The sequence below is a fragment of the Mizuhopecten yessoensis genome, unplaced genomic scaffold (genome assembly GCF_002113885.1).
Source record: "Mizuhopecten yessoensis strain PY_sf001 unplaced genomic scaffold, ASM211388v2 scaffold431, whole genome shotgun sequence".
NCBI classification, from domain to species: domain Eukaryota; kingdom Metazoa; phylum Mollusca; class Bivalvia; order Pectinida; family Pectinidae; genus Mizuhopecten; species Mizuhopecten yessoensis.
In genome coordinates, this window is record NW_018403543.1 from 2,023,902 (window position 1) to 2,038,837 (window position 14,936).

At 37.4% G+C, this 14,936-nt stretch overlaps 1 protein-coding gene across 2 annotated transcripts in view; it reads right to left on the reverse strand.

The window, feature by feature from the left end:
* LOC110449240 (cholinesterase 1-like) overlaps positions 1-14,936 on the reverse strand; it is a 149,690-nt gene that overhangs the window by 6,183 nt on the left and 128,571 nt on the right. For both annotated transcript variants that reach the window (XM_021495984.1, XM_021495992.1), the window contains exons 4-8: positions 14,407-14,592; positions 10,948-11,150; positions 6,478-6,622; positions 3,587-3,694; positions 2,853-2,926 (exon numbers count right to left, since the gene is read on the reverse strand). In XM_021495984.1, the coding sequence (XP_021351659.1) occupies positions 2,853-2,926; positions 3,587-3,694; positions 6,478-6,622; positions 10,948-11,150; positions 14,407-14,592 (716 nt within the window). The remainder of the gene's footprint in view (positions 1-2,852; positions 2,927-3,586; positions 3,695-6,477; positions 6,623-10,947; positions 11,151-14,406; positions 14,593-14,936) is intronic.

Sequence of the window (14,936 nt, forward strand, 5' to 3'; positions counted from 1 at the left end):
TATAGAAGCATAAGTGACGTCGCTTACCATCTACAAATATAGAAACAATTACAGCTAGACTGACCATGGTATAAATAAGTGACGTCACTTTCATAATAGTCCTCGCCATATCTTCCATATAACATTTTTGAAATGATTTCACAGACAAATAGATATACCGAAAACGTTGTTGAAAATGTATTCTATTCAAGGCATTATTACCCATGCTCCATCATTTTGTTTTCTGTAATCTATTCCCTTGATTTATAGGCACAGCACCACGAAATAGGTCCATGGTGTAACTGGTTGTAAATATCATACACTAATTGCCCTGGTGGTAGAGGAACACGATTTTCGTTTCCCCGAGATTAATCGTTTTTTCGTGGAATCTACCTAATCCCGGGAATACAAAGAATCGTGTTTTCGTTCCACAAGAGCAATAACTATTTCATTATAGTGATATAGAGCAATAACACAACAGTGAGGATGATCCGACTTTCGCGCCATTGCTGTCGTCTGCTTCAGTCTCTTGGACTTGGGTATGGCGCCTTTTTCTCGTTTTTAGAGAGGTTCTGAATGAGGGAAATATGACCTTGTGGATGAAAACATTAGGGGAACATGATGTTTATTACTCAGTCATGTGAACAATAGTATCCAAACAGACCCGCTGGTATACCAGCGTGGTGTAAATAACATTAGAAGAAATAGATGCATTTCAAAATCTGGAGACCAGTGACTAATTTGAAAAGGAAACATTCAGAAACTAATCTAAGGAACCAGGCATGAACTTCTGAAAGACGTTTCCATCTTACTCTGATTTGGTGTTATGTTTTAACGAGTGATATGGATTCGATGTTTGATAAATGCGGCGTTGACAACGGTTATAAATAGATAGCTGCACCCGCAAAGAGAATGCAACTTTGCCAATAAACTATTTTAAATGTTATAAAATACAAAATCGAACATAGTAAGTACATTTGATCTGCAGACGGTAACACCGTGATTCTTTATTATATTGATATAACTGTAACCTAACACGTTAAGTTGAAGAAGAACATAAATCCTTATATCTCATAACGATGATAGATTTATCCCCCTTACACCGTGTATATAAATTTAACACACCTGTACTTTTAAATCTATAACAGATATCTGTACGAATTAGTTTGTATTTAAATATTTAACGCCTAGTAACGTTTTCCGACGATATATTCGTTACTCCTGTCATTCCTCTACACAGGATAAAGTCTAGCTTTATTTGCTGACAACAGCATACTGCCAGTGTTATTGAGAAGTGAAAATCTGCCGATAGACAGTGGTATATGAAGGATTGAGAAGTGATCCCTGCTTATAGATGCTGGTATATGACGGATTCAAAGTGAAGCCTGCTGATAGGCGGTGATTTATTAAAAATTAGTGGTATATGAGGTTTTGAGATGTAAAGTCTAATCATAGCTAGTGGTGGTATATGAGGTTGTGAGATGTAAAGCCTGCTCATAGCTAGAGGAATATGAGGATGTGAGATGTAAAGACTAATCATAGCATGTGGAATACGAGGTTGTGAGATGTAAAGACTACTCATAGCTTGTGGTATATGAGGTTGTGAGATGTAAAGACTAATCATAGCTTGTGGAATATGAGGTTGTGAGATGTAAAGCCTGCTCATAGCTAGTGGTATATGAGGTTTTGAGATGTAAAGTCTGCTCATAGCTAGTGGTATACGAGGTTTTGAGATGTAAAGTCTAATCATAGCTAGTGGTGGTATATGAGGTTGTGAGATGTTAAGCCTGCTCATAGCTTGTGGTATATGAGGTTTTGAGATGTAAAGTCTGCTCATAGCTAGTGGTATACGAGGTTTTGAGATGTAAAGTCTAATCATAGCTAGTGGTGGTATATGAGGTTGTGAGATGTTACGCCTGATCATAGCTAGTGGTATATGAGGTTTGTGAGATGTGAACTGCTGATAGACGGTGGTTTATTAAAATTCAAGGTAAAGAATTAGGATAATGAGAAACGTGTTGATAGAAAGTGGTTTATGATGGATTGATACGTGAGTTCTCCTTTTATACAATGGTTTATGAGGGAATAAGATGTGAATTCTCCTAATAGACAGTAGTATATGAGGGAATAAGACGTGAATTTTCCTTATATACAGTGGTATATGAGGGAATAAGACGTGAGTTCTCCTTATATACAGTGGTATATGAGGGAATAAGACGTGAATTCTCCTAATAGACAGTAGTATATGAGGGAATAAGACGTTAATTTTCCTTATATACAGTGGTATATGAGGGAATAAGACGAGAATTATCCTAAAAGACAATGGCTTAAGAGGGATTGAGATGTCAAGCTTAACTGAGAGACAATGGTAAAATGAGGGATCGAGATTGGCAACTGGTTGAAAGACGGTTGTTTAATAGGGAGAAGAAGGAAGCCTGCTAAAAGGGTTTGGTACATGTTTGATCGTGACGTGTTTTACATACATGTACACTGTTGCCTACAGCCAAACTCTGAATTAATGGTATCTTACTTCAACTTGTAAATCATTTATCCATATTTTTCTTTCTTTTAGGAATGTATAAATAAAAGTTAAAAGAAAAACAGTCGGCAAGTTTTTTGTTTTCAGACAACATTCATACGATTCAAGTGAAAGCTTAACAGTTACAGTAAACTTAACAGTTACAGTAAACTTAACAGTTACAGTAAACTTAACAGTTACAGTAAACTTAAATCTTCAATCTTTACTATTAAGAGAAACACTCTCTACTCGAAATTAAGTAATGGAAAATGTCTTGTGTTAGATTATAACACCAGCACACGTGTTACAAACAATTTTCACACACAATAAAAGCGGTCAAAAAATCCCTGTTTACCTCCGAGAAGCTGTCCTTTATAGACGAGTCTGAGGTAATATAAGGCCACTGGGTGTAATGCTCCAACAGGGTATCTGAAACAGTAGCACAGTCGTAACATTAAAGCGCTATGTTATATAGAAACAACGACCGGAAACACACCAACGTGAACAACAACTCACCTAATTCTTCATTATGTGTTACTAAAAATTCACCCAAGGGATATAATCCTATACATGTACAAATATATGAGTTATTGTTATTCACGTAACTGTAACCTAAGCAACACCTAACACAATTTTGCATTAACAAAATCCCAAGGGATATCAACTCGTACAAAACATATGAACTAGTGTTATTCACGACACTAAACTGATGGTACACCAACAAAATGTCATCAATAAACTGCCTAGCATGTTGCTTACATTTTGCTAATTTGCTCTAACTGTATCGAACTTCACATCATACAAAATAAGTTTCCAAATAAAGCATGATTGTGACAATGACACTTTCCCAAAGTCTTCATCACCCTGCATCTTTGGAAAACATGTGTTGTATATGACAATCACGACGTTCGTAGCAGGCGCTGGAATACCAAGCTGGGATGCTAATATCAAAAAAGGGAATGCTCAAGGTCAGCAAATCGTGCCGTTTATGGTGATGCTTCCAACCAATGCCATATATGTTTGTTTCTGCCCTACAATGTCATATATACCTCATACTTACTTACAGTGTGATTTATGTCAGATACTTACCTACAATGCCAGGTATTTCCGGAAGGTCTCCTCTAAAACAGTACATCAAGGTCAACAGCTTTGCACGACCTTGACCTTGACCGCCGAAAGCATTGATAAATGGAATAGCTGAAATACACAACATACCTTCAAGTTATGCAAACCTGGTCGTTTTTTGTGATCATATTATGTTTGTTGTACAAGCTATACATTCAAATGCTTTAGCTTCTTACGACATAATTAAGGGCAAATTGTGTTAATGTAAACGGTAGCATAACTTTGAACATTTCAATAGATAAAACTCTCCATTTGCATAGCGAATAGCCTCGCCTAATAAACGAATTACAAGTATTTATGTGTCCCGTTGCTAAACGTCGTATGTTTTGTTACAATGTCGTATTTTGTTCGCTCTGCGTATAATTTCTTACATTTACGTATAGCTTTGGGAATTGAGTTTACTGCACACCACAGATATATATAAATTTGATCTTTTTAAGTCGGGACGCATACTAAACATTGCAAATGATAAATATTTGTATAATAAGGATATATACTTCCATCAAACGAGACAGAATTTGAATTTTATCTGTGGTCTTGGAAACCATTAGGAAATGTCGATAACATTTTTAGACAGATACCACATATCCAGTCTTTATCCATCTTCTATGTTTACACCAGAATTAAAAACTGCTCTATATTATAATAAATTCCACCTAACAGCTCCAGACATGTTTGAATCATTCGTTCTGGAATCAATAATATGTCCATTTTGACTGCTATTGACGTCTACATAGTAATATTTTATCTGCCGTGATTTCATCAGAAAACACGAAGGCCTAGTGAACATTTTTATAACCTGCCTATCAAACAAATCATAGCACTGTTGGTATTTTTATTTGAAATGGACAAAGGCGCTTCACTATGACACTGATATATTTAGAACCGTATTCAGCGGTGCGGTCCAACAGATATTCATTTCGTCTTATCGTTTCATCCTGGTAACGGTGTACAATTGTTTTCACGCCTCGTAAATGTCAAGGACACATTTCTCACAGAGACGACTGTGGACTCAAGGATTTCAACTGATTGCCGACGTTGCGAGAAATATTTAGTTTTTCTTGATAACAGACTTAAATGAGAAAAACAAAAAAGCGTTATCCTCAGCAAGATTCGTGTAAGCCTAAACTGTCCGTGTGAACACGGTGGATCCTCAGAGCTCTTAAATTTGTTCACGACGCGAGTAATTTTCTGGTGACCAAGCAATTGGCTGAAAAATTTCGGCTTGTCACGGAAGAATATATATCACAACATTATTCTGTTGCTGCAACAGATTCGAGATAACAGTTCTAAAAGGGACTTACTCCATGATGCAGTCTTCATAGGTATTTGTTAATGGAACCTCGGCCATTCACTACTATACGGATATCCAGGAAAATTTAACCACATATATACGTCCATAACACTGCAAATGAAGGGGTTATCTCAATATGATTCAAACTTTCGTCTCTTAATTGGAGAACAGAATAAAATATGTGACAATTCGGTCAATGTGGCCGGCGTTTTACAAGGTGAAGGGAACCAAAACACAACTAGAAGCAGGACATGTGTTATAGCAAAGCATGTACAATAAATAGACAAATCATCAGTTTTAATTCATAAGGTAGTTTAATAAGATTGGTTTTTGCTCTTTCATTGATAAAATGATAAATCAAAACTACCGATCGCTCGATTAGACGTCAAAATGTGTATAGCCAAATACGTAATTGTGCACAACGTCATAGTGCGGGAAGAATTGAATCTGTCCTTCGACAAAGTTCTACAGATATCGACAGAGTCCGTTAGGTTACACACCACAGTTGTAATTGTATTCTACAGAAATACTTTCTCGGGTAGTGAAGGATTACGCAATAAAGCAGGTTAGTTAAACAGGGTTAAAAACATTCGTGTGACTTGACGAATGACGTTCCCAACACGAATGTGTCCTTGGCTAGAGATTACGCGGTACGGCAGGTATGTGAACTTATTACGAATTAGTTAATCACAGATTCCCTTTGAAACACTGACAGGAATCACGAATAGGAGGACAGATCGGAGTCAGGAAACTAAAACCTATGTAAAACCGGTGCAGTTTTACCGAGTTTCCCATTCTATATCGAGATTGGTTATCAAATTACCTTACACTGCAGAATTTTTTATAATTCCTGATAACACCATCTAGCCTCAATACAAATGTATAATCTCCGAGGCCTGCTGTTAAACCGTGATAGTGTTTGCGTAAGAGGACAAAACATTGGCGATTCAGTTAGCGACAGTAAACAGCAAATACATTGCAATATCTCTATTTCTGATTGATCAACGGGATTCTTAAACAACATCGAAAATGAATTATAGTATTGTGTATACTTATCTCTCATATATAACGAGTCTTTATCTGATTATGAAATACATCTATTTTCTTCATTGTAGCAGCATCTTCTATGGACAATATATAGAGTTTAACTAGATCGGCACAGCTATATCCCGCACACCCAGAGGTATGGCGCATTATCTCAGTCGAGTGATGGCGATTTGTAATGAATCTCAGACGAAGAGGAGCCCAGTCTGTGATATAACATACAATGTAATATCATTCCGTAAGATCATTTATTGCCGTCAAATTTATGTGACGTCACAATAATTTTGATTGTGACGTCATACTACTTAATCAGATGTGTGATGATTTGGCGCCACTGCAGCAATAAAACGTTCTTAAAATATGAAAATTATATGCAACAGATACAATTATCGAAATGAACCCGCATACAAAAGCACAGGCTTTGGCATTAAAAATCAATCTTTTAATCAATTTGGGATACAACAATTTACAGCGTGTTTTTCACGTGCGCTCCCAAGACTTCTCACAATTTACATACCAGCAATCAGCCCCTCGTCCTTGGTAGCACCAGTGAGGACGCTCTCTACTTCAAAGTCTCCCGAGACCGCCATCCTTTCTGGAGTATCCGGCATGAAATATCCGTCCACTACCGGACGGAACTGTGGGGACAGCGATGGGGACGCCTAAAGGAACAAAGTGTATACAATGTGACACCGACGATAGATGCCTGTCTAAGAGATCATTCGAGGGAAGAAATGAGTTCAATATCCAACACAGGCCGGCCACTGTCCATTGAGTGAAGGGACACTTGTAAAGAAACTCAATGGAAATATATATAGTTGTGACGGCGATTGAGGAACCCATCTGACATGTAACAGTGGAATCGAGGATATATTTATACAGTGTACACGTCATACAGTGTACACACAGTGTACACGTCATACAGTGGCGCAATTCTCGTCACTTAGGATAAACCATATCTAGAATGATAAAATTAGTATCATTACATTGACTAGATCTATAGGAGTATACGTCATCATTGATAAGGATTCGATACTCCTCAGCAATTACCGAATCAACACATTCACTCGAAAACGTTGCAATGACACGCAAACACAGATGTTAAATGTAGAAACTGCATTTCAATGTTATTGAAGTCACAATTGATGCCTTTACAAGGTGAATGTTATGTGTTTGTTTGTTTGTGTTTAACGGCCCATCGACGGCTGAGGTCATTTATGGCCATGTTATACCTTTCTGTGTCGGTACTTCATATGTAAGCGCAACTTCCTTCATTTGATTTAACAGTAGTTGAGAAACTGTATAACGTCCCTTAATAAAAAAATATCTCAAACGTTCCAATTCCGTTTCACCTATACTGAAAAAAGACCAACTCTCCTTAGAGAATGTTCAAAGAAGGGCAATCAAACTAGTTCCATCCCTTAAAGATCTCTCGTACCCTAAGCGTATCCATCGGCTAGGGCTACCATCAATTGAATACAGAAGACTAAGATGTGACATGGTAGAAATCTATAAGCTGATTAACAACATAGCTATAACCAACCAACAAATCACCCTTGCCTTCGACAACCTCAATACGAGGGGAAACTAAAAAAAAACTGAAGAAAATCGGTACAAGACCAACATTAGGGGACATGCTTTTAAAAATAGAATTGTAAATAATTGGAATCAACTCCCTACAATTGTGGCAGATTCCCCAACCTTAAATGTTTTTAAATCTAGACTCAATAAACATTGGGTCAACCATCCAATCAAGTTTTTACCATCGTGCTACTCATATGTAATATAAGTATATGCGCGTCCTCTGCACAACCCGTAAATATGTGAACAACTATGAAGAAGCGTCAACAGAAGCAATACTATGCTTACGAAGACGTCGACCACCATGAACCATGAACAATTCCATAGCACAAGTAGTACCACTGGCTTCTAACATGGAATGATTGATATAATTCTTCCAAGCTTTAGGACTGACAAAGACAAAATCCTAACCGAAGTTTTAGATTAGAAATCTCGTGGGTTGAGATCTTCTGTCTTATCAAAGAAATTATTTCTTGTTTCTCCAATATTTAAAACAAAAACAAGTTTATCTTTGAAATACGACGTTGTAAGATTACAAAAAATGACTTCACTCATTTGTTTTCATGGTGACTTGACAGTGACCGCTTCCGGATCGGTTTGTGGAGACTTCCTACAACCCATGCCAGGGAATGACTAAATGACTAAACTAATGTTATTAAGTTGGTCAGCATTATAAATAAAAAAAAAGTTTATATACAAGACTGTAAGTGACATGATTTAACACATTTGTTACATAAAACATGTCCACGAAACTGTAATTCAAACTCAAAATCTATAAATCTTGGGCAAAATGCGGACAAGGGAAAGATTAACATGAAAACCCTTAAAAAGTAGAGAGAGAATAAGACCAGGTGTTCAAAAAGGGCAAGCGACTTCTGTTTCATCGACGACACCCGCAATTTTAATCTAGGTCAACTACATGTAATGAAACGTCCTCATACCGCAATCTGGGGTAGTGACAACAAACAGAACAACAAGGCACATTAATGAGCATAATAAAAAACACATCGACTTCCATAACACACAGAGAAATGACATGTTTTTCTAAGAGATCCTTTTGGAGACCATCCACCTTGTCCATGGTCGTATACTTCACTTTAACTGATCATATTATAGAAAGTTCCGGCCCAGCTTCATGTCTGAGCTTGGGAGTAATACAAAGGAAACTACAGTCAAGTGTGGATTGCATGTGAAGAGTTTACAGGTACAAATATATCTCTCTTAAAAGTGGGCCTTTTTTCACCGTCTTTGTATTTCCTCAAATTGTGACTATTCTTTTGTATTTTAACCACATAATTTACTGTGTTGTCAAGTGAATATACCCATGTTATATTTTTTTGCGTATTAACCCATGTCATATGACATGTATAAGTACATGACGTCACAGACGTACACACTGGAGTCAACATGGTGGCTTTTTACATTTCAAAGTTGCATGAAAATTGTCGTTTTACACGAATGAATGCCACAAATCTTGATGACGTAATGAAAAGGATCTTTAACTCGTCACGAACTTTTCATTTTAGCTCGCCAGAGGCTCGCTTAATTGAAAAATTCTTAGACTCGTTTCATAAATCTCATAAATTATGAAATGCAAACTCATGTAAGATCCTATATATCAGGGGCCACTTGTATAAAACATCTCAAAGTTAAGGAAAATCTCAAGCAATGTATTGTCTATGGGAAATCTTAGGTTTGAGGAAATCTCAAGATTTGAGGTGTTTTATACAAGTGGGCCCTGATACTCAAGGGCCATTGAATCGATTGCAATACTTTTGCGTGCTTTCATGTCTCTCTTGGCCCATTTAACACTTATACTTCAGTAACTCAATGGACATACCACCGGTCGGTCATTTTAATTCAACCCTGTGGCCATTTATGACCTTATCGTCTATGTGTTGATGGTCTGTTAAGACTACCGTGTCACAAAGTATGAGTTTTTGGTCGCGATACCACTCTGTGGCCATATATGACTTTTTTTGTTTTCACGAGCTGTTACATGTCAGACAAACGCGTAGCCATATGACTTTTTTTTTGTTTTTACGAGCTGTCACATGTCAGACAAACGCGTGGCCATGTGTGACTTTTTTTGTTTTCACGAGCTGTCACGTGTCAGACAAACGCGTGGCCATGTGTGACTTTCCTGAACATGTGTTGATGGTCTGTTAAGACTACCGTGTCACCATGTATGAGTTTTGGGTGTCGATACCACTCTGTGGCCTTAAATGACTTGTTTGTGTTCATGAGCTGTCACATGTAAGACAACCCCTGGCCATGAGCGACCTTCTTGTACATGTGTTAATGGGCTTTTACCACTACTCTGAGGCCAATATGACCTTTCGGCTCTTACTACTGCTGTGTGATCCTGTATGACCGTCTTGTATTTTACTTTTGAAACATGTTGTGCATGTGCTCATAGGCTACCGTGTGGTCATGTACATTGCATGCTCTTAATTCTGCTGTGTGGCCTTGTATAACATTCCCCTGTGGGTGTTCATGGGCCGTTAACCAAATATCGACATGAATTGTCCCACGATAGTCACAGGAGGCCAGCAGTACAATTAAGTCATGCAGCGTTTATTCCAGGCACCAAAAGCGGATAAAGCAGACAAAGGGATAATGGTAGAACTCGGACGTGCACTACTACTGCGGTATTAAGAGCGATGTCAAGCGATATCTTAACTAAATTGGTCTGGAAGAAAATATTCTACTTAGACAGAAGACAGATGTTGTCAAAATAAAAGATATGCCTCCATATTAACCAATAGGCCGCCATGTTCGTTCGTTGGATATGAACCTCGATATCAGATATGATGCCAATATGTCTGACGGGCACGAACCTCGATATCAGATTGAAGCCGACGTGTCTGTCTAATAACATAAAGCATTAAATGATTTGTCAGATAGACACGTCTATGCGACGGATAGCCCAGGCCAAAACATCCAATAGAGTTTATACCGAAAATATACTTTTATACGGAAGTGCATAGACATCTTCATAGTACAAGTCGTTGGTGTAATATAACCACGTGATGTATGTGCACGCACTGTATGCGATGATATAATTGGGTAGCAGTATAGGGTGACATCAATGGATGATAGCATACGATGATACTATTTGTCGATAGTACGCGGCAATAGAATTGAATGACATAATACGATGATATGATCTGACGATAGTGCAAAGTGAAACTATATGGTGATACTATTCTGTGATAGTAGATAGAGCTATTATTTGGTTATAGTATAGTGCTTCTATTTTGTGACAGCCTGTTGCAATTTTGATGAATGATAGTTAATTGTGATGTGAATAGATGCAGGTATACTAATTGTTACGTGATTGTATGTTGGGGTTGTTTTTTTTTGTATTCCATTTTCGATTTGATTTAAAAACAAAAGTACTTACGTCATGATTCTGTCCGATGAAAGCGTGCATTCGTTTTGAAGGAACAGCCTGTAGGCATTTCTTGATTTGTGCTGAGTCTTCAAACAGACAATCGAAGGCCGAGGCGAACACCTTGAAGTGCACGCTTTGTCCCCCCGGGTATCTAGTTACTGCCCAGTGCGCCAATGGGGAACCACTCTGAAGAATAACTCGTCGGAAAAGCCCTGTAAAAGTAAGACCGAAAACTGAAATTGTATTTTACAAGTTCGATTTGTAACCGTCCCTTTGGTTAAGATAAACCGATTATATTCGGTCAAGAAACAGATAAATGTCAGATTAGACTTATATTTCATCACGCCGCCAGACATAGGTGTTTATTGTGCACTGGTTTTTGGGAAATATAACATGGCAAACTTTAGATGAAAACACATTTGTTTTGTTGAATAGAATACTACAAATATACTAGAATGTTAAAGGACTGTTTTGACCTGCTAGGATCTGAACTTAAATAGAATTCTTACACCAACTATATAACAATGCAAGTTAGATGCATATTTTTGAAAAAAAAAATCTTCTGCATATGAAGGACCTCGTGCTGTGATATTAAAATTTATGACAGATGATTTTGTAAAACTGAGATTGAAGAACCACTCTAAGGTAAATGTTTACAATGTGAACGAGATCCATATGGGAGTCTGGCTGTTCGATGAAATACTTGTAGATTCAATATAACAGTAAACCTATTACAGTAAACCCATTTATATCGAATTCGAACAGGATTTAGCCACAGCAAAAATGGAACAAAGGGGATATGAAAAAGGTGATCACTGAAAAAGTACTAAACGAATTATATCAGAGCCCGTATTTATGAAACCGTTTTTCAATCCCAAGCATTGATTTTGTGCTCAAGCAGAATTTCTTTTTTCCCGTTTTGAATTAATGCAATTTTTTATTTTGTCAATGATTTGGAGAACATTTGAAGAGACTTATAGCTGAACACTATTTTAAAAGTTTCCATTCGACTTTTTGATTGCCTGACATGATTTAAGTACAGAATTAATGCTTGAGCCTGATCCTGGTTTCATGAATACGGGCCCAGGTGTTTAGAACGATAATTGTCATCTGCTTCTAGGTCAAATCTTAGCGACATCATCTGCACCAAAATGAAATCTGCAGAAGTAACAACAGGATCTGTAGGAACACTAATGAGCCTGATAAAAACAAAGTTGTTTATATCGCTCTAGGAAAAAGGGAATATTTCAAGGTAAATATTAAACCTGCATACAGTCTTCACCAGAATCTGTCCCAACTACAAAGAAACGCAGTATGATTTTATCACTATTTAACACTCAGTATCATAACTTGTCGGAAAGGCAATGTAAAAGTAAGATAGAAAACTGAAATTGTATTTCACAAATCTGCTTTGTAACCGTCCCTTGGGTTAAGATAAATCGATTATATTCGGTCAAGAAACAGATAAATGTCAGAGTAGATTTTTTATTAAACTTCCAAACAGTCTTCATCAGAATTTGTCATAACTACAAAGCAACGCCCTATTATTTTATCACTGTTAGTACTCAATGGACAACGCAGTATGCTTTTATCACTATTAGTAACGGTGTAGCGTGAAAGAGTGACGGCACTGTATCTATTTCACGAAAAAGAAAATCTGTAGAACGTATGGGTCAGTTTTCTATGTGTGCCAGTGAAGGATTTCTTCGTAGATTTTGTACCCCGGATTGTTTTTCTACGCGGGTCACTTTTTCATGTTACACCTGTCTAAATGCTATTTTAGTTTCTGTCACGAATATCCGATACCACTTTTTAACTATACGGAAAGATGATTTAATAAGTTAATTACGTTTAAACAAAATCCATTGCGAAGGAATGTTAAGTACATGTAATTGACATATATCGGGAAAGCATAACAGCGCATCGTCCAACTGAAGACCAAATTTTCTGGTTCATATGAATTTCTAGAACTTATTCCGTAACAGAAAATAAATTACGTTCAACTAAATAGAAACATACATGCATAAGTTCGAAGGTAGTTAAGCTGCACAGGGTTAGTACGGATATTGACGCTGGATATTTTAGAAACGGAACACCGGATGCTTTAATATGACGACATGTTTCGAGATAACATTATGCAATCAACCGCTCTTCAATACATGCACGTGTAGATAGGTAATAGCTCATGAAAACACTTTACACTATTAGCGTACCTCTCCCTGATCAATCACACAGGATAAATTGTTTTTCGATAAGTAATCCTAATGCTACTCATGAGCATGAGGGTGCTGTGCAAACACCGTTTTCAAATCTTAATGTGAAATTTAAATCTTTTTTCTACAAAATTCAAATTCAAATTTGGATAAAAAGTGCAAATCGGGTATAAGACGCTACTGATTCATCAACGACTGAAACATCACATTGTGCAACTCGCGAAAATACACCGTAATGATAGAAGCGATATGTTTCTTTAAGTCCTATGAACGAATTATGTTTATATACCAATTTACAACTCTTTCTCTGATGAACAAATTTATCCTCATAAAGTATGTATAGTCATATTCTTCAATGTGTTTCCAGTATAAATGTCTGTCAGCTGATAGGATATGAACATTATTTTTGATTTATCGCCAGTAGCGCTCTGCAAGAGAGCTGTATTGTTGGCGATAAGTAGCGTGGTACTGAACGACAACGGTTTGGCTTGTTAATGAGTATAGATGGATAGCGGGCACCTGCTCACGTAATCCTACCAACCAACGCACTTAATCCTTCCATCATTGACAGAGAACAAGCTGTTCATTACAGATAAAACCACTTCATCCCTTCATATTCCCTCGTCTAATGTAGAAAATATTATCAAATATATCCAAGGGATTTTTTTAGAAAAGATACCAAACTGTTTATCAGAGCCATATTAACCGTGTTTTCGAAAGCTGACGAGAGTCATGATATTCTTGATTTGACAGAATGATGCTTTTACTTTTGTGTTGGCGTCCAGTCGGTTTATTTTGCTGTATGACACTTTAAGTTCAGATTTCGTCATTACATGTTTACGATACGATGTACTTGTTGAAAACACAATAAGATTTGTTGTGAAAAGTTATATCACCTGCATATGTAAAAACATTTATCTTATATTACATGTGCATTACATATTACGTTTTACATGTAGAGATAACAAGAATAACAAGAATTCCACGGAAGTGGATGTGTCGCCTGCGCAGGAAGCTGGGAGATTGTGCTTAGCACTGCATTAAGTTTGAGTTTGATCGGCCTAAGGAAACTCAAGTTATCACACGAAAACCTCTGTGCGGACGACGCCGCCGACGCCGACATCGCAATACCTCTGTGTCACCAGCTTTTCGCAGGTGACACAAAAACTGAAATATAAAAAGTACTAAAACTGTTTAAAGACATGAACATACATGAATATCAATCATCCACACTGATGGCCCTATGCTGCTGTACCTTTAGCTAACGGAGACATCATTACTAGTCCTGCACTGGATCCGCCGGCGCTGTGACCGTCTATGGTGACGAGGTCAGGGTCGCCATGGAAATAAGCAATGTTGTCCCGTGTCCATTGCAGGGCGGCGATGATATCCAGCATCCCATAGTTCCCCGGTAGGTCGGCATCACCAGTGGCAAGGAAACCTTCATGAGCAAACCATACAAATGCTTTGAGCGTCATAAAGGACATACATAAATATTATATTAAAAGAACTAAGATGTACATCCGCTTAATCCCATTGCATTGTTGGATATGAAATATCTAAGACCTTTGCTGATGCTTACTTTTAACATGCATGTCTAAAATAATACCGAACCGGTCGAACATGTATCTTGTTGTACATGAAATACACGTCAAACAATATATTTGCCATACCTTAAGACATGCTTCGCGTGAAGTAAAAGATAAACGTGAGCTACACACACACATGCTTGCACCTGTAACATTTGGTCATCGTTACAGTATGCCACAAGTAAATAACACTGCA